At 41.6% G+C, this 21,129-nt stretch overlaps 2 protein-coding genes across 11 annotated transcripts in view; one reads left to right on the top strand and one right to left on the bottom strand.

Moving 5' to 3' along the window:
• zgc:101540 (hsFATP2a_ACSVL_like domain-containing protein) overlaps nt 1-18,676 on the top strand; it is a 28,965-nt gene extending 10,289 nt beyond the window's left edge. The window contains exons 2-10 of the mRNA XM_034176227.1: nt 1,949-2,158; nt 6,104-6,262; nt 6,348-6,472; nt 6,550-6,744; nt 6,837-6,927; nt 7,006-7,204; nt 11,329-11,426; nt 11,534-11,664; nt 16,271-18,676. Of these exons, the coding sequence (XP_034032118.1) occupies nt 1,949-2,158; nt 6,104-6,262; nt 6,348-6,472; nt 6,550-6,744; nt 6,837-6,927; nt 7,006-7,204; nt 11,329-11,426; nt 11,534-11,664; nt 16,271-16,447 (1,385 nt within the window). The 3' untranslated portion in view covers nt 16,448-18,676. The remainder of the gene's footprint in view (nt 1-1,948; nt 2,159-6,103; nt 6,263-6,347; nt 6,473-6,549; nt 6,745-6,836; nt 6,928-7,005; nt 7,205-11,328; nt 11,427-11,533; nt 11,665-16,270) is intronic.
• Nucleotides 18,677-19,013: 337 nt separating this feature from the next.
• tjp1b (tight junction protein 1b) overlaps nt 19,014-21,129 on the bottom strand; it is a 249,644-nt gene continuing 247,528 nt past the window's right edge. For all 10 annotated transcript variants that reach the window (XM_034176217.1, XM_034176219.1, XM_034176220.1 and 7 more), the window contains 2 exons: nt 19,909-20,214; nt 19,014-19,378 (listed from right to left, as the gene is read on the bottom strand). In XM_034176217.1, coding sequence (XP_034032108.1) covers nt 20,120-20,214 — 95 coding nt within the window. In that variant the 3' untranslated portion in view covers nt 19,014-19,378; nt 19,909-20,119. The remainder of the gene's footprint in view (nt 19,379-19,908; nt 20,215-21,129) is intronic.

Genomic DNA, 21,129 nt, shown 5'->3' with positions numbered 1-21,129 from the left:
CTCTCCTCTGGAACCAGCTCCCAATTCGGATCAGGGAGACAGACACCCTCTCTACTTTTAAGATTAGGCTTAAAACTTTCCTTTTTGCTAAAGCTTATAGTTAGGGCTGGATCAGGTGACCCTGAACCATCCCTTAGTTATGCTGCTATAGACTTAGACTGCTGGGGGGTTCCCATGATGCACTGAGTGTTTCTTTCTCTTTTGCTCTATATGCACCACTCTGCATTTAATCATTAGTGATTGATCTCTGCTCCCCCCCACAGCATGTCTTTTTCCTGGTTCTCTCCCTCAGCCCCAACCAGTCCCAGCAGAAGACTGCCCCTCCCTGAGCTTGGTTTTGCTGGAGGTTTCTTCCTGTTAAAAGGGAGTTTTTCCTTCCCACTATCGCCAAGTGCTTGCTCACAGGGGGTCGTTTTGACCGTTGGGGTTTTTCCGTAATTATTGTATGGCTTTGCCTTACAATATAAAGCGCCTTGGGGCAACTGTTTGTTGTGATTTGGCGCTATATAAATAAAATTGATTTGATTTGATTTCTCAACATTTTAATTGTTAAAATTATTATTATTTTAGTATTAGTAGTAATATGAAAAATTGTCTTCAAAAGTGGACCTTTAACCTAGGGGTGTGGAGGGGGAACCACGCTCCCCCCCTTACCATCTGGATTCGCCCCTGGATGGCTGTCTGAGCAGGAGGAATTGACCAGGTGTATTTATCGGAAAAGCACAACCAGATTGAGAGGCAGGAAATTTTTTTTCCGTTTTTCAGCATTTTTGTAAGTCATGTCATCCTCAGAAAGAGACTTTAGGTGCATTTGGGTAGAAAAAACAAGTGTTGTTAATGCGTGCAGATCCGAACTTGTTTTTAGCGAGGACCCACACGGAGCAGCACAGAGTTTTAAAGAAAAAAAAAGTAAAAATGCCTTAATAAAGCTCAGCGCAGGTGTGCTGCCATCAGCGCGCTTTGAGAGACAACAACTGTTTTTAACTTGGAGTCGGAGTTGCGCTGCAAGAAACAGGTGAAAAGCTCGCAGGATCAAATGCTTTGTGGGCAAAGTGGGCAATTCCGTCAAACATAAATTACAGGTTGACATCACGCTGCTTTAAAAGTGTATCGGGTGTCTGGTATTGCATCAGTTTTATGGGTACAAGTACAAGTACATACATACGGGATTGGGCTGATACCCGATACTTGTATCGGCATCGGTGCATCCCTAATTTTTTTCATGTTGTCATTATGGGGTGTTGTGAGTAGAATGTTGAGGGGGAAAAAATAATACACTGCATTTTAGAAAAAGCCTGTAACATAACAAAATGTGGAAAAAGTGAAGCACTGTGAATACTTTCCAGATGCACTGTATCAGTTGAGCGTCTCCAGCAGCTCTTTAGAAAAGATTTACTTCACATTTCAACCCAGTCTGCTCATATTTTTATATAAAACATCTACCATGGTTACAAATCCACACCAAAATTTTCCAGTATCCAAAGATCTCATTGTAATGTACATGCTGTGCTTTTATTTTGAAATACAAATCAGAGTCACTTTTACAGGTGTTGTTTAAATAAATAAGCACAAGTGATTAGACCCAAATTAGCACTGCAGTAAGTAGCCTGGCTGTGGGTTTTATTAGTGTCATGCCAGATGAAATCAATGTTCCATTCAAAGCATCCTGTCATCAGGATAAACAAACCCAGTCTATGTTTGTGCGACACACAACAGGCCATCTACCAGTAATAAAGATGATCATTTACAGTTATTTTAAGGATGATACTTGAGATAAATTTATTTGTTCTTATGTCACATGTTAACGCTTTATGCACATCAAGATGACCACCTCATCAAACTGCATGGAAGATTCTAGGTCCCAGAAGATATGATAAATGTATTGAATTACATGCCAAAGCCTCTGAATGAGTAATTAGTGTAATTCAGGGTTAATTGCTTTCTGCAGAGCTGCTGGATATTGTGGAGGAGGTTTTACCAACACTCAGAGAGCAGGGCATCAGGGTTTACATCCTGTCAGACACCTGCCACGTGCAGGGCATCAAACCTTTGTCTGATGAGATCTCCAGAGCGTCAGAGCAGCCGCTGCCTCGAGACCTGAGGGCCAACATTGGCATCAAGACCACAGCCCTCTACATCTACACCTCAGGAACTACAGGTAACACAGGAAGTGACACAGAAACCGAAGCATCTTTTAATACCGACACACACACACAAAAAAGATATATTCTATGCAGTTGGGTCCATTATATATTTGGATATTGATAAAGTTGTTCTTATAGCTGCCACAGAAAATGTGTTATGCCTCATTATGTCAGCAGATATAAATCCTAGAAATAATTTCAGGTGTTGCATAGCCTTCAGAGTTCAGTTATATATCACTTGCATGGAAATGATTGTGGGTCTTTGTAGAGCGAGATGTGCTGAAAACATAACCACCGTGCACAATGTGAGTCACTGAGGTTAGCCACCAAAAGAAGCATGGACATTAAGTTGCAAAATATGGGTTTTGTGGGGAGGATCTCCTTAGTCAAACAGTGAGAGCAAGGCATGTTCCAATCAAGTTTTTTTCTTTTTTCCTGGATCCAAGAATTTGAGTGTCTGCCAATACCAAGACTCAATCCAATAATTGTATCTTCCCCAGGTATTACACTTGCACAGGTCACACTGCAAACAGATTAAAGTCAACTATATAAAAGTATATGCTTATCAACTGAACAGCTCTCCAGTATATTTGAATAGGGATTAAGTATCTTGCTCAAGGGCACCACAGTGATGGTAATAAGAGTAAGACAAGTGTGCTGTCTACTTGACAGCAGCACAGACTTTAATATTTTTGACCATTTTATTTTGTTGGATAAGCGCTTTTATTTATTCATTTTTGAAGCCACTCTATTTTGATTTTAATCTTCTGTAAATCTTCTTCTGATATCATTAGTGCCCACGCATCATGAATTAATATGGCATCTGGTGTCCCACAAGGTTGCATTCTAGAGCTGTTTTTGTTTCCTTTCCGTGTCCCTCTTGGACAAAATAATCTACAGCAGTCACAGTACACATTATAGTGAAAGAAAACGCAGCAGAAAATGAATGAATTATAGCTACTGTGATGTTACATAAATCTAATAATAACACAATAAAACTCATACTTGAATATTATGGTGCCTTTGACTTTAGATTCTTGTATAGAACTTTGTGTGCATCTCTGTTGGATTAACCCTATATGTTTCACATTTTTATGTCTTAATTGATATTTTAATAATTACCTCCACCAAAGAGGTTATGTTTTCATTGTTTCTGATTACTTAGTTACAGTAGTTTATTAAAGATATTTCTTTCAATCCTGAATCGTTTGATCCTGATTACAGAATCAAAATAAGAGAGACACACTAGACGATATAGACTGAAAACTGCATTCCATCATTACCTCCGCCAAGGAGGTTATGTTTTCGTTCGCGTTTGTTTGTTTGTTTGTCTGTCTGTTTGTCAGCAGGATAACTCAAATGTTTTGAACGGATTTTGATGAAATTTTGTGGAGTGGTTTGAAATGACAAGAGGAACAAGTGATTAAATTTTAGTGCTGATCCCGATCTGGATCCCGATGCTAATGCGTTAGCATGTCTATGGCATTTTCAATGTTAAAAGTTAGCATTAAGCAGTTGCAGCTGTCATCACGTTCGGGTGCATTTGTTTTCAAATTGTAATATTTCTTAAATTTATTTTTACCTCTGCCAAGGAGGTTGGAAATGACAAGAGGAACAAGTGATTAAATTTTAGTGCTGATCCGGATCACGATCCGGATCACGATGCTAACGCGTTAGCATGTCTATGGCATTTTCAATGTTAAAAGTTAGCATTAAGCAGTTGCAGCTGTCGTCACGTTCGGGTGCATTTGTTTTCAAAATTGTAATATTTCTTAAATTTATTTTTGTTTATATACACTCACACAAAAATATAAACGCAACACTTTTGGTTTTGCTCCCATTTTGTATGAGATGAACTCAAAGATCTAAAACTTTTTCCACATACACAATATCACCATTTCCCTCAAATATTGTTCACAAACCAGTTTAAATCTGTGATAGTGAGCACTTCTCCTTTGCTGAGATAATCCATCCCACCTCACAGGTGTGCCATATCAAGATGCTGATTAGACACCATGATTAGTGCACAGGTGTGCCTTAGACTGCCCACAATAAAAGGCCACTCTGAAAGGTGCAGTTTTATCACACAGCACAATGCCACAGATGTCGCAAGATTTGAGGGAGCGTGCAATTGGCATGCTGACAGCAGGAATGTCAACCAGAGCTGTTGCTCGTGTATTGAATGTTCATTTCTCTACCATAAGCCGTCTCCAAAGGCGTTTCAGAGAATTTGGCAGTACATCCAACCAGCCTCACAACTGCAGACCATGTGTAACCACACCAGCCCAGGACCTCCACATCCAGCATGTTCACCTCCAAGATCGTCTGAGACCAGCCACTCGGACAGCTACTGGAACAATCGGTTTGCATAACCAAAGAATTTCTGCACAAACTGTCAGAAACCATCTCAGGGAAGCTCATCTGCATGCTCGTCGTCCTCATCGGGGTCTCGACCTGACTCCAGTTCGTTGTCGTAACCGACTTGAGTGGGCAAATGCTCACATTCGCTGGCGTTTGGCACGTTGGAGAGGTGTTCTCTTCAAGGATGATGCGAAGGAGATGTGTTGCACTGCATGAGGCAAATGGTGGTCCCACCAGATACTGACTGGTATCCCCCCCAGTAAAACAAAACTGCACCTTTCAGAGTGGCCTTTTATTGTGGGCAGTCTAAGGCACACCTGTGCACTAATCATGGTGTCTAATCAGCATCTTCGTATGGCACACCTGTGAGGTGGGATGGATTATCTCAGCAAAGGAGAAGTGCTCACTATCACAGATTTCGACTGGTTTGTGAACAATATTTGAGGGAAATGTTGATATTGTGTATGTGGAAAAAGTTTTAGATCTTTGAGTTCATCTCATACAAAATGGGAGCAAAACCAAAAGTGTTGCGTTTATATTTTTGTTGAGTATATTAATAATCTAATGATTATTATATACAATTTTTAGAGAAACAGACAAAAAGAAATAGATCACTGTGCCAAGGAGGGAATCTCTTTAGGGTCAGTGACCCTGTGGCCTTGTTTAGAGAAGTGTTTCATAAATGTTAAAAAATTCATATAGTTGCAGTTTAGTTGAATAATAAATTGAATTTTGTCTCTTATTTGTTTTTGTCTATAAGCACATGCAATATCAATATCAGTGCTCAGATGACAGTAGCTTCTGGGAAAGGTGCAAGTTGCAATAAACTGTGATGCCAAGCGCTAAGGATACATGCTATCCAGTCACAGCAGATGAAACTTTTTTTACTACTGAGCAAACATCATTGTTAGGCTTTTTTAGGTTCAATGATTCCACGGCGTGTAGATGTTATGGCGTCAGTGACCCCATGGCCTTGGCGGAGGTTTGCACTCTCTGAGTGCTTCTAGTTTTATGGGATTTTTTGTTGCAACAATGTAAATGTCTCACAGTACTTTGGCTTAGTCTGGCTTATGATGTTCAGGACTTTCAGTTGAGGGGAGGAGCTCATTAGTAAAACCACTTACCGATGAGCTCGGTTGCAAGCGAAACCTGCACCTCAGAAGACTGTTGGTGTTGGACCTTGGCGGGTATATGCACTCTCTGTGTGCCCTTCTTGTGTTATTAATATTATATTATTTTTAAGGATTCTGTAGTAACTGAGCTATTTTCTTGGATTCTTTTATCCACTGTGAACAGAGGTGTAAAACTCCAGCTTCAGAAAGTAAAAACCCTCCCATGTGTTGCTTCTACCTGTGCACCTAAAACAGGTGATTGCAATAATCAGCTCATCCACCTACTTGAAGAGTTGAATTAATTACAGTCAGCTGGTTTATTAGGAAATATGGAACAAATATGTGGCTGGACGTTTACTTTCTGAAGCCGGAGTTTTACACCTCTGACTGTGGAGTATTTTGAGTTGCCTTTTGTATGAAATTTGCTTTGTGTGGATTCGTATCTCAGACACTGGCATCCTTTGTTGGTTTATTCCTCATTTACAGGTTTGCCTAAAGCTGCCGTGATCACACATGAGAGGGTTTGGGCCGGTGCCTTCATCCAGGCAGTGTGTGGAATCACAGCTGAGGACGTCCTCTACATCAACCTGCCTCTTTATCACAGCGCCGGCTTCCTCATAGGGCTGAGCGGTGCCATTGACAGAGGTAACGGTTGTCTTAATTTGGATGGAACACACTGAGCGTGGTAGCTAATGTTTGCACTGACAAATGATGACGTGTTTGGTTGCAGGTATAACTGTTGTTCTGAGGAGAAAGTTCTCCGCTTCTCACTTCTGGGACGAGTGCAGGAAGTACAGTGTGACAGTGATGCAGTACATCGGCGAAACGCTGCGCTACCTGTGCAACACACCCAAGGTAAGCGGAATTTAGACTAACCTACAGGGAATTTAGACCAGTGCAGTGAGACCTGCCTGTCTATGTGGTGTCTGCAGAAAGACAGCGACAGGCACCACAGAGTGAGACTCGCCATTGGCAACGGTGTTCGGACAGACATTTGGACAGAGTTTCTCAATCGCTTTGGTGACATCAAAGTCAGAGAATTGTACGCTGCCACTGAGGGTAACATTGGCTTCATTAACTACACTTCCAAGATCGGCGCAGTCGGCCGCATCAATTTCTTGCACAGGGTGTGTAGACCAACATGTTCAAGTGTGCAAAACTACAAAAATGTCATCACAAGTGAGGATGAGCCTGTAAACGTTTGTTCTCTTCTTGGCAGCTGTTTCTTCCTTACAAGCTGATCAAGTTTGACATTGAGAAAGGGGAACCTGTGAGGAACTCTGAGGGTCTGTGCATCCAGGTCGCTAAAGGTGAGCCAAACTTCTTTTGTCTTCATTTAAACCAATAAATGGAGTTTAGTTCTGCATTGTTCTTTCTCTGCTTCCCAGCTGAGACGGGACTGTTGGTGGGAAAGATTACAAAGAGATCTCCTTTCATCGGTTACGCTGGCAACCAGCAACAGACCGAGAAGAAGAGGCTACGTGATGTCATGGAAAAAGGGGACCTGTACTTCAACACTGGCGATCTGCTTCGGATTGACCATGATAACTTTGTGTACTTCCAGGATCGAGTTGGTGACACTTTCAGGCAAGTTTCAGACCAGACTAGCAAGAACAAAGGGATGCTTTACCCCCCCCCCCCAAAAAAATGTGTAGCAACAAATGTAAAATTTTTTATGATTGGCAACCTCCCCCCCCCACACGGAAAATTGAAAAGCGATTCCCCGCACAGTTGACAGAAGCTTCACCTCCTCAATGATGTAGCACCTCAAACGTTAGATCTTAGATTTTATGCAGAAAAAGAAACTCTTTTCTTGCACATTGCAGCCTTTGTTCACCACCGCTGCAGGTTGTGCATCAGGTACAAGCAAGACGGCACACTTCCAAACAAACAAACAAACAAAAACATAATGTAAAACTCTACCAAAACCATTTACACCATTCCTTTTCCTGAACAACAATAAATGAACAAATTCTGAGATTTGTGATTGAGGCTCAAGTCAGAAAATTTTTTTGATAAACGACAATTTGTTATTGATGATTAAAATAGTTGCAAGTGTTGAAGGGCTTCCATGCTTGACTGCTTTAATAAGCATTTTATCACCTCTGGTTCCCTGTTCTCTAAATCTTCCCCCCCCAACTGTCTTACCAGCCTCAGGTCCAGTGCCCCCTGTTCCAGATGATGGTCACATACCTGTTGGTCAGCCTGTTTGTTTCACATTGTTCACAGTGGAAGAAGTTTATAGAGCTCTCCTTTCTCTGGATATTACAAAATCTCCTGGCCCAGATGGTTTAGAACCTTGGTTTTTAAAGTTAGCTGCTGATTTAATTGCTAAACCTATCCAATGTATTTTCAATCTCACAATCACCAATAATTGTATCCCTGCAATTTGGAAGGTCACTCATGTTCTTCCTCTTTTAAAAGGGGGTGATCCCATCTGTTTGAATAACTATTGACCTATTTCTAAGTTATGCATTTTGTCAAAGGTCCTTGAGAGGTTGATGACTAATCAGCTGAAGGACTTTCTCCAAAAAAACACATTCTCTCTCCATATCAATCCGGTTTCAGGAAGCAACATAGTACCATCACAGCCTCACAAACGACATTATAGAATCATTGGACAAGAAACAATTTTGTACAACTCTCTTTGTTGACCTCTCTAAGGCCTTTAACACTGTGAATCATTCCATCTTGAAACAACGATTGCTGAATAATGGTCTGTCAAAGCAAGCAGTGGGTTGGTTTGCGAACTATCCCACCCAAGGCGTTCCCAAGCCAGCCGAGAGATGTAGTCCCTCCAGCGTGTCCTGGGTCTTCCCCGGGGCCTCTTCCCAATGGGACGTGCCCGGAACACCTCTCCAGCGAGGCGTCCAGGGAGCATCCGGAAAAGATGCCCGAGCCACCTCAACTGACTCCTTTCGACGTGGAGGAGCAGCGGCTCGACTCCGAGCTCCTTCCAAGTGACCGAGCTCCTCACCCTATCACTAAGGGAGCGCCCAGCCACCCTGCGGAGGAAACTCATCTCGGCCGCTTGTACTCGCGATCTCGTTCTTTCGGTCATGAGCCAAATCTCATGACCATAGGTGAGGATAGGAACGTAGATCGATCGGTAAATCGAGAGCTTTGCCCCCCTACTCAGCTCTCTCTTCACCATGACGGTCCGATACAGTGATTGCATCACTGCAGATGCTGCACCGATCCGTCTATCGATCTCACGCTCCATCCGTCCCTCACTCGTGAACAAGACCCCGAGATACTTAAACTCCTCCACTTGAGGCAAGGACACTCCACCGACCTGAAGAGGCCAAAGCACCTTTTTCCGGTCGAGAACCATGGCCTCGGATTTGGAGGTGCTGATTTTCATCCCGGACGCTTCACACTCGGCTGCAAACCACCCCAGTGCATGCTGAAGGTCCTGATTTGAAGAAGCCAACAGAACCACATCGTCCACAAACAGCAGAGACGAGATTCTGTGGTTCCCAAACCAGACCCCCTCTACACCCTGGCTGCGCCTAGAAATTCTGTCCATAAAAATAATGAACAGAACCGGTGACAAAGGGCAGCCCTGGCGGAGGCCAACGTGCACTGGAAACAGGTTTGACTTACTACCAGCAATGCGAACCAAGCTCCTGCTGCGGTCGTACAGGGACCGGATAGCCCTTAGCAAAGGACCCCGTACTCCCGGAGCACTCCCCACAGGGAGCCCCAAGGGACACGGTCGAACGCCTTCTCCAGATCCACAAAACACATGTGGACTGGTTGGGTGAACTCCCATGAACCCTCTATCACCCGATGGAGCGTGTAGAGCTGGTCCAGTGTACCGCAACCAGGACGAAAACCATACTGCTCCTCCTGAATCCGAGGTTCAACCATCGGTCGAATTCTCCTCTCCAGTACTGTGGAATAGACCTTACCGGGGAGGCTGAGGAGTGTGATCCCCCTATAGTTGGAACACACCCTCCGGTCCCCCTTCTTAAACAGAGGGACTACCACCCCGGTCTGCCAATCCAGAGACACTGTCCCTGATCGCCACGCGATGTTGCAGAGGCATGTCAGCCAAGACAGTCCCACAACATCCAGAGACTTAAGGTACTCAGGACGGATTTCATCCACCCCAGGAGCCTTGCCACCGAGGAGCTTTCTAACCACCTCGGTGACTTCGGCCTGGGTAATGGATGAGTCTGCCTCCCCAGTCTCTGCTTCCTCTTCGGAAGACGTGACAATGGGATTGAGGAGATCCTCGAAGTACTCCTTCCACCGCCCGACAACATCCCCAGTCAGGGTCAACAGCTCAACCACCTGCACCGTAAACAGTGCTGGTGGAGAGCTGCTTCTGCCTCCTGAGGGTTCGGACGGTTTGCCAGAATGTCTTCGAGGCCGACCGATAGTCCTCCTCCATGGCCTCCCCAAACTCCTCCCAGACCCGAGTTTTTGCCTCTGCGACTGCACGGGCTGCGGCACACTTGGCCTGCCGGTACTTTTCAGCTGCCCCTGGGGTCCCACCTACCAACAAAGATAAGTAGGACTTCTTCTTCAGTTTGACGGCATCCCTTACTTCCGGTGTCCACCACCGGGTTTGGGGATTGCCGCCGCGACAGGCACCAGAGACCTTGCGACCACAGCTACGAGTGGCCGCATCGACAGTGGAGGTGGAGAACATGGTCCACTCAGACTCCATGTCTCCAACCTCCCCCGGAATCTGAGAGAAGCTCTCCCGGAGGTGGGAGTTGAAGACCTCGCTGACAGAGGGTTCTGCCAGTTGTTCTCAGCAGACCCTCACGATATGTTTGGGCCTGCAAGGTCTGACCGCTTCCTCCCCTCCCAGCGGATCCAACTCACCACCAGGTGGTGATCGGTTGACAGCTCTGCCCCTCTCTTCACTCGAGTGTCCGAGCCAAGTGGCCGAAGGTCAGATGATACGACTACAAAGTCGATCATCGACCTCCGGCTCAGGGTGTCCTGGTGCCACGTGCACTTATGGACACCCTTGTGCTCGAACATGGTGTTCGTGATGGACACCATGTTCGTGATGGCAGAAATGTCCCTGATGCTAAATTCCATTTTTATGCTGATGACACTTATTTACTGTTGTGGCTCTACCCTTGCTGAGGCCATTGGCTTTTTACAGTCCGCCTTTAACCTTATGGAACATCACCTTGTAAATTTGAAACTCGTTCTTAATGTTTCTAAAACCAAATTTATGATTTTTTTCAAATGGCAGGAAGACACCCAAGCCCGCCCTGGAACTCACTACAGAGATCTTTGAACTTGAGGGAACTAACTTCTCTTGGAGCATTTAAAAACATTATGAGGAACATAGTATCTGCCTCATATCATTCTTGTTCCTGCTTATGAAAGCCCCACATTAACTCAGTTGACCAGACCAGATTGTATTTGTCTGTTTTTTGTTGTCTGATTCTGTGTTCTCTCTTTGAAACTTTGTTTTTAAGCTGCTTTCTTGGCCAGGCTTCCCTTGGAAAAGAGATCTTTGTGTCTCAATGGGATTGACCCCGTTAAATAAAATTTTAAATTTAAATAAAAAACATCAATATATAACAATACAGCTTCATCCATCGTGCACAGACAAATTCTCATTCATGCATCATGAAACAAACACACGTTTCAGGTTTGGTCCAGTCAACAAATCATGGAATATGAATTCCAGACTTTAAGCTTATGAGTTTGCTGTTTTCTTACTCATGTTGCTGCAGATGGAAAGGAGAGAATGTGGCCACGTCAGAGGTTGCAGATATTCTCACAATGGTTCACTGCATTTTGGAGGCGAATGTCTACGGTGTTAAAATTGAAGGTAAATACTTCTGTTGGAATGCTTTCTACATTTACAGACACCACTTACACAAATATGTGGTGAATTTTAATATTTTCTATTTACCTTGACTCAAACATTCTGCTAAGGTCATGAAGGACGGATTGGCATGGCAGCTGTCACTTTGAGAGAAGGGGAAGATTTCGACTGTTTAGACACCTACAAGCAAGTCATCAACTACCTCCCGAATTATGCAAGACCGTATTTCATCAGGGTTCAGGTAAAACCAGCTATTTAGATAGGAAATGTGGAAAATACAGTAGAGCACATACATCTGCCAACACTCAAAATAGACCTTTCTCTAGTTAGATATCAAGAGTTTAAATCATTTGGAGCCTGTGCTTTTTGTTTATTGCATGGTTGCGCAGTTTCAAATGGTTTAAAGTGGTCAGTTTTTGAAAAAGTGGACATGGAGATGAAAGAAAACAGTTCTTCTGATTTCCAGTAGTTATTAGAAGATCATCAAACAAAAGCTGTGTCAGATTGTTTCTGCTCGGGATCCCCAGGGCAGATATCCACGAATTCCTCTATGTCAGGTTTGTTTTTGTCAGCTAGATTTACTGTGTAACCCTAATCTTAATTTCATTATGGATAGTCCAAACCTGATAGTTAACTAGACCCTTATAAGTTTGATACTGAGCCACACAAATTCCAGTTCAATACTTTTTGTCACATATTTCAGAAAGTGCAGATATTACATGTTCCAGACTAATTAAATATAAAATGTTTCAAGAATTTGTTTTATTTTAATTATGGTCTTAAAAAATAGAAAAAAAACCCATCTCAAAATATTAGAATATTTAATTTCAAGACACTATTTATGCAATATCCATACTATGAATTTCTGACTCTGGTTCATTACACACAACCACAGTCATGGAGAAGACTGCTGACTTGACAGATGTTCAGAAGGCATTCACTGACACCCTCCACAGGGAGATAAACCCCATAAGGTCATTGTTGAAATGGCTGGCTGTGTGCAGAGTGCTGTATCAAAGCATATTCATGGAAAGTTGACTGGAAGGGAAAAGTGTTCTTGGAAAAAAATGAACAAGCAACAGGGATAACTACAGCCTTGAGAAAATAGTTGAGCAAAGCCGATTCAAGAACTTGGGGGAACTTCACAAGGAGCGGACTGAGGCTGGAGTCAGTTCACAGAGAGAGAGCCACCATGCAGACATGTCCAGCAAATGGGAGACAAACGCCACATTCTTTGTGTCAAAGCACTCCTGAACCAGAGACAATGTCAGAAGCATGTTACCTGGAGTAAGGAGAAAAAGAAAGAGACCATTACTCAGTGGTCCAAAGTTCTCTTTTCAGGTGGGAAGTGATGTTGGTCCACTGTGTTGTAAGTCCAAAGTCAATGCAGACATGGAGGAGATTTAAGAGCACTGGATGCTTCCATCTGCTGACAAGTGGACTTGACACCTACCCACAGTACCAAAACTACTAGTATCTGGTTTGCTGAGCATCATGTTACTGTACATGATTGGCCCCACAGACAGTACCTCAAAGATTCTTTATGGGATATTGTCAAGAGGAAGGTGAGAGACACCAAAACCAACAATACAGACGACATGAAGGTTGCTAAAGCAACCTGGACTTCCATAAGACCTCAGCAGGGTCACAGGCTGATCACCTCCATCACACCCAGCATTAATACAGTAATCATGTAGACGGAGCCTCAACCAAGTACTGAGTGCATAAATTAACATACTTTTCAGAGGTTTTACATATCTGTAATATGAATCCTTTTTGTGGATTGATCTCATGAAATATTCTAATATTCTGAGTTACACGTTTTCTGTTTTTTTGGAGCTGTAAGCTGTAATTACCCCCCCCCCCCCCCCCCAAAAAAAAACAACCAACCAACCAACCAAAAAACCCCCCAAAAAAACCAAACAAAAAACCCCCCCACAAACAAACAAACAAAAAAACACTTGGAACATTTTAGTTTATATGCAGTCAATCTAGAAGATGGAAAATTTTCACTTTCTGAAATACTTAAACGTTATTTTACTTTTTCATGATATTCAAATTTTTTTGCACTTGTATTTCTGTGATATTCAGTAATGGTCGTGTGTGGCCTTGACATTTGATTAATTCTGTCTCAAACTGAAGCACTTAATCATTTACTAACACACAACCCTTTTGCCATGTTTAAGCTGTATTGGCTCCAAACCGTTTTAACAGTTTGGAGCCAATACAGCTTTGTTTTAATAGATTGGAGTTTGACCTTTAAAAGTCAACCCAAGGTCAAAGGTCATGTGACCAGCAGAAAGGTGATATAAGTTCACTTTAGTTTATCCTTTACAAATTACTCAAAGTAGCCATATTTCATGTCAATGCCACCTTTAGAAATACATTTACTGAGAAAAAATTATGATAACCTTGGCTGACCCAAAAATCTCTTCAAAAGGTTTGGTCCAAATTGGATTAAAACTCAGCTTATTTTGATTACACATGGACAGACACACAGGAAGAAGACAAGTCCTTGCAGTCCCTGTGTAACAATTACTTCATTCAGTGCCTCATTCACAAACACATGCCCTTTATAACGGGTATTTACAGTGGAAATGGTCAGCTGATTGTTGTTTGTAATATTTTTGGCTGCGGGAGAAGAGTAAGTATTCACAGCGCTTCACTTTGTCCACATTTTATGTTACAGTCTTAATCCAAAAGAGTAAATTCATTTTCCCCCTCAAAATTCTACTCACAACACCCCATAATGACTTATTTTATTTTATTTTTTTGCAAATTTATGAAAAATAAAAAACTAAGAAATCACATGTACGTAAGTATTCACACCCTTTACTCAATACTTTTGTTGATGCACCTTTGGCAGCAATTACAGTCAAGTCTCATTCAAGTCTTCTTGAATATGATGCCACAACCTTGGTGCACCTATCTTTGGGTAGTTTTGTCAATTCCTTTTTGCAGCATCTGTCAAGCTCCATCAGGTTCAAGCGTGCTCTGGAGCAGGTTTTCATCCAGGATGTCTCTGTACATTGCTGCATTCATCTTTTCCCTCAATCCTGACTAGTCTCCCAGTTCCTGCCTCTGAAAAACATCCCCACAGCATGATGTTGCCACCACCATGCTTCACTGTAGGGATGGTGCCTGGTTTCGTCCAAACATGACACCTGGCATTCACGCCAAAGAGTTCAAGCTTTGTCTCATCAGACCAGAGAATTTTGTTTCTCATGGTCTGAGAGTACTTCAGGTGCCTCTTGACAAACTCCAGATGGGCTGCCATGTGCCTTTTACTAAGGAGTGGCTTCCATCTGGCCACTCTACCATACAGGCCTGATTGGTAGATTGCTGCAGAGATGGTTGTCCTTCTGAAGGTTCTCCTCTTTCTCCCCAATTAAGCTGTAGAAACATCTCAAGGATGATCACTGGAAACAAGATGCACCTAAGCTCAATTTTGAGCTTCATGGCAAAGGCTGTGAATACTTAAAAAATAAAAATAAAAACGTGGAAAAGTTAAGTGCTGTGAATACTTTCTGGATACACTGTAGGTAACTGACAAAGCATAACCATATTTATACATTGTGCAATGTCTGTGCCAAAATCACTGACCAAACAGCAATCCACACCATCAATATTGGCCAATTTAAGTTGACATGGACATGCCTTACTGTCATCAGTGCTGAAAATGTTGCAGTTGTTACCGTGGTAACATCAATATTCTATATTTGCTGATCAACTATGATAGCTGCTGGTTGTAGTGAAGGACCAGATGTTACTTTCACTTCAGTTCACTTAAAACAGTTGTTCTAATTCGTCCGCCAGCGCCTCCTTATGTCATGCCGTAAATGTCAGTCAGGTCTCTCCTTGACTCATTGGAGGGCTGAATGTATAGCCAGACCCACAACAAGTGAAGTAACCTGAGATCTGGTGAACGATGAATAATATGGTCCTTACAGGTTAAGAGTGCAGAGCTCCGTCACCTTCAGTCCTTCATGAAAATGAGAAGTTTACATAACCTGGCTACTTGTTCTTTTTGGAGGGGATGGTCTAGTGCTTAAGTGTTGGGCTTCAGACCAGAGGTCCTCAGTTGAAATCCCAGCCTGACCGGAAAATCACTAAGGGCCCTTGGGCAAGGTCCTTAATCCCAAAGTTGCTCCCAGTGTGTAGTGAGCACCTTGTATGACAGCACCCTGACATCGGGGTGTTTGGGTGTATGTGAAGCAGAATTGTAAAGTGCTTTAAGCATCTGATGCAGATGGAAAGCGCTATATAAATGCAGTCCCTTTACCATTTGTTCTTCACCAAAACCAAAACTCAGGCACTGATATAAGCTGAACCTGCAGGCGCACAAAACATAAACCTAGCTGCCGGAAAAGGTGCTGAAAAAGCTGAAAATGGCCGTTCGAAGAAGAGTTTAAGGTTGACAGCAGAGATGAATGTTAATTATACTGGTAACAGGATGGATTTGACTACTGGCAGGCTAACTGGTTAACCCCAACATAACACCACGAGGCTACCTGCAACAGATGGTAACTGCAGTTAGTATTTCCGTTTAACGCGGCTTGTCAGCAGTCGGTGTAATTATATCAGCTGTGAGTAGCAGTACGCCTAGAAATAGGTGATTCTCTAAAATTGTTTATACTGAAAATGTGATTTTGTTTCCACTCAAAGACCAAAATCTTCCTCTAAGACTGATGATAAACTCGCTCATGAATATTTGAGTTTCTAAAGGTACAAAAAATATATCAGAGTTCAGGCTGGGCAGCCTGTTAAAACATCACAGGTATGGGTTAAGTGTTTTTATGCCATTAAACAAAAAAAACAAAAAAAAACTGTAAATTGTGTTTTGGCAGCCAAACCTGGAGATGACTGGGACCTTCAAGATGAAGAAAGTGAAGCTGGTTGAGGAAGGATTCAATCCAGCTCTCATCAAAGATCCTTTATACTTCTTACATCCTGAGAAAAAGACGTACGTCCGCCTCAGCCAGGAGCTGTGCAAAGAAATAACTTCTCACCAAATCAAATTCTAACACACAGCATGTTTGTAACTTTTTTATATATACAAAAGGTGTGTAATATTTAACTCAAACTTATCAATCAACCAATCTCAGGGACAAACATGTCACCACATTTGAAGAAGTGTTTTTCTAAATAATTATAGATTTTGTAAATTTATAATGCTGACAAGGTGTCATTATTCTTTATGTTTAGTATTTAAATTTTGCTGCCTTTTGCCTCGACTTTACTAAGTGCACTCGTCTGGGTAAACTGGAGCATTTCATAAAATTGTGTGAAGCTTTTCTGTTTTTAAAGGAAGATGCAGAAAGTGTCCTTCTGCTGCACAAACACTGAATGAATGAAGTATTTCAGTCAGACATAAAAAATGAATAAAGGTTTGAGCCTCACTGCTGCCACATGTCATACGGTTTATCAGCAAACTTTGGCACAGATACAAAGTGCAGCAAATCTGACCAATCTGTGCACTAAAGGCACATTCCGTCTAACGTACACACTCATCAAACAGGCTGGGTGAGTAAACGTCTGGTTGTGTTTTGATGGACAGATCCAACACGTTTCAGCAAGTCGAGGATTTTACGATCACTTAATACGTGAAATCAAATTCAAGATATCCAGACATAACTCAAAACTAGAACCATCAGAGAGCAAACTTTTTCAAAGTATCAACAGTCTTATTAAAAAGAAGAAGAAAAAAAAGAGCCTTTTTTTTAATGTCATCATTTGGAAACCACTTTGAATCAAGATTATTTACAGTGACGTCTATCAGCGATCAATCAGGTGGACAACTCAGCTGTGCAACAAAGTGCTCTCCAATTTTAAAGCTTTTGGGGGGGTTGATACAGGATTTTCTGCACAAAACTCATCTTCAAATGCTGATATCAAGAGAATTTGACCCAAACCTGCATCACAGAGCCCACCCTCAAACGTGCAAGTTCTAATACCCAATTTGATCACAATCCATGAAGACCCTGTGGTGTTCTCACATATGCTAGGTTTCAGCGACTCTACCCCCAGGTGGCCAAAATTATAATCAAAACACACCTAACTTTGAACTTGTCCAAGGTCTTGAGGTGACCTTGTGTGCTAAGTTACACCTTGGTATACAAAATCTTTGTCACATATCGTTTATGCACAAGATCTCAAAGACTGTACTCCCGTGGCTGAAATTACAATCAAAACACTCCAAATGCCCAACTTGTGCAAGTTCATAGTGACTTAAACTTGTGCGCCGAGTTTCACCTTGATACACAAATTGGATTTTACAGTTGTCCCACAGATGCACAAGTCCAGCAGTTCCTGGAGCACAAACCAATTCAAATCTGGTGAACGTTGTACCAAATAAACAATAAAAGCAACTTTGTTAATGCCTTTGTATTATGGCAGAGTGTTTGCCTCCTGCTGCATGGACAGTGGATGTTGGATTGATGATAAATTAGGAGCAGGTGTGGTTGTCAATGACAGACCATTTTCACTGAAAGGTACTTAAGAAATGTGAACCGTTTTTCTGATTAACATCGACAACTCCGTGGAAAGGATTTTGTATGGATGTAGCCAAAGCTGACATTCTGTCACATGCAGCTTGATTATTATTATTATTTTAAATAATAGTCCATAGTGGTGGCCACCGCGGCTCATCTTGCTAACAGACAAACATGGGCTCCATTTTGGAGGTGATTAGAAAAGGGGTACTGTTGTATTCAGTTCACAATGAGTGTGTGCTCCTGCTGACGAGTTTCAATGACACTGCAATGAGGAACAAAAGTAATTCCTCTTTCACTTTAACTAAAGTGGTTTGTCACAATGTGCTGAGCGACAGCAGATTTTAATCACATGACCATTATTAACAAGTTATTACAAATAAAACATTAGATTATTAACAAATAAAACTTGGTAACAGGCATCCTAAATGCAGCACACAGTAGCTGGCAAATAATTACAGTATGATCAGCAGATTGCTAAATTTACAGAATTACATGGGTGGGTGTGTGTGTGTGGGGGGAACTAAGGAAGAATGAATTAGTTTCATGTCCTTACAAGACCACCTGACTCAAAATGCTCAAATCCACAGAGCAGTTATTTCAAAAATGAATTTATTTATTAATACAGCTGTATATTTAGAAATATGCTGCAAAGAAACAAACAAAAAAGACAGAACTGAAAAATAAATAAATAATAACAATAAAGAAAACAGTCAGCCACACCGGAAAATAAAGTAGTGTTGGGATGAAGCTGTTATATCAAAAGAAAAATCGTACTGATGTGCCATAATAAATTGTCTATTAGTACAAAAATACATTTCAGGGCACACAATACAGCATCCAGTATCACAAAGGAAGAGCCCACAACTCAGAGCGGGCGCCTCAAGTACATCTTTTTAAAATCATTAAACCAAGCACTTATCTAGTTTGTAAATAAGAATAAAAAGTTTTCTGACTGTTAAAAATGCCTTAAGTAGTGTGTATGTATATGTTGGTAAAAAAGTCAGACTAATTACTGCTTATGTCAGTTCCAAGGCTCCAGGGTATCACCAGAATACAAACCCATGTAACTGCTCGTTCTCTTTTTAAACAAACATTTTTCTCTTTTATACAAAATAACAAAGATGTACAAAAGTTCATTTACAGTGAACCAAGGCCAGATGCTAGCAATATGTACAGCCACTATTTAAACGTCTTCTAATTTTTGTGTTTCCTCAGACTTCATATGCATAGCAATAAAACAAAAGCAGACCGTTTCTTCAGCCTCGGTTACTCTCGTGTGCTAAAAATCCACCGTTAAATGCAGAGACAACTCGTCCGTAGTGATCGCTACAACCAAAGGGTCCGACGACTTAAAAGTTAATATGCGGATAAGGCATCACTGCTCGCAGTGTACGATGGGATTTCACGTGTCGAACATAGTAGCAGGCTTCTGGACCTGAGTCATAGCACATGCATAGATCTCTAGACAGCAGGAGTTTGAAAAACAAAAAAACAAGTCATTATATTTAGCTACGATAAAACGTTGCTACAAAACATCAGTTTTAACAAACTGCATTTGACTCTAATACTTAACCTCGACTCTTCATATATAGATATATATTTTTAAATCTTCATGATGCCTAGATTACACCTCCATCAATATGTCTCCTCACAGAGCCTTCATGAGTGAAACACATGACCACTCACAGAACTCACAAATAGAGGTTTTGCATATACCAACTTCCCGGTTTGTGATTTTTTTTTTTTTTTTTTTTTTTAAACACTATGCAAAAATTGCACTACAGTATGAAATGTTTCCAAAATTCTCTTGCAGTGTTCTGATGTTTTACAAAAACTACATAAAAAAAAAAGAAAAAAATTAGATATATTGATCATTCAGTCTGTGGCACTGGTCATGCATTCCAACATCTCTTCCATTGACATGTTTTTTTTTGCAAGCCTTGAAAGCACCAAAAAAAAAAACAACAAAAAAAAAAAACAACCTAACGTACAGCGTTGGGGATGCTGGACTCCACCCACTTCTTTCTTCTGTGTTTTTTGTCTTTCAATTCCTCTTTAATTTTTTTTTGGGGGGGGGGGGGCACAGTAAATGTGTGATTATGAGTTCACACTTTGTTGATCCCCGAGCGCAGCGGCGGGATCACAGCAGGGCTGCACGGCCCCTGTTGATCACACTCAGTAACAGGCCAGCTGTTGCCCTCTTCAGAAGTGGTCAATGAGCACAGACACACAGTTTGCACCCACCAGGTAGTTCGGGTCTCCAGGGAGAGATTTGTTCTGCCAGGTTTTGGGATCACCTGCAGGAAGTACAGACAGTGTCAGCAGCCGTTAGCAACAAGGGTCCAAATGTGTCAAGACAATGGCTAGTGGATTAAAAAGAAAGGTGGGCAAATGGAAACAACACTTGCCTTAAATAAAAGGAACACTATTTGACAGTAAGTCTCAGAATGCATTTACTCTAAGAATATCATCAAACTAAAGCCTGGCTTGATTTAAACCAACAGATTACATATTTTGGCATTAAATAGTGAAGAATTTTCAAACCATCTCTCCTAAAGAAAGCTCAAGAGCTGTTTGGAAATGGCTCATCACATACCAACGTGACACTAAGGGCTCCAACAACATAAAGCGAAAAACAAAAACAAAAAAGCAGAGACAAAGCGACAGTTTGCCAGTGAAGCTGAAAAAGAGTCAAATGCAGAATCAGGAGCGGAATGACTCGAACAGCAGCCGTTGGACAATTAAATGCCCGACTTCCAGAAGATTACGAAAGTAGCGCTGTGGGCCGGTGAGACAGCGGCGGTAAGAGATGCAATTCATCAAGTCATTTAGTGAATAAGTAAAAGACCACAGCTCCTCAAGGAGCAATTAAAGGTTATCTAAGGGTGATTCTTAGACTACAGGCACTTATGTCCTTTGATCATATTGTATGAAAAACAGAAAAAAGGGGAAATTTCACACTTTTATAGTTATCTTTACAATGAAAGTGTTTTAAGAAATTTGTTCTAGTAGTCTATGATGACTTTTTCACCTTTTTTCAGCATCATTATATGCAAATATTGCCATTTTGTGCTTGTCCCACACCCAGACTTTTGATATTCAATGATAAAAATGAGTGGTAAAAAACATTTTTCTAATGTTTTAAAATATCTCTGAATAAAATATCAGTAAAATAATCAAAACATAATTGGGGTATTCAATGTCATACAACT

This window comes from Thalassophryne amazonica, chromosome 8 (genome assembly GCF_902500255.1).
Source record: "Thalassophryne amazonica chromosome 8, fThaAma1.1, whole genome shotgun sequence".
Lineage (NCBI taxonomy): Eukaryota > Metazoa > Chordata > Actinopteri > Batrachoidiformes > Batrachoididae > Thalassophryne > Thalassophryne amazonica.
The sequence above is the reverse complement of the archived record's forward strand: the minus strand, read 5'-3'. Positions and strand labels throughout refer to the sequence as shown.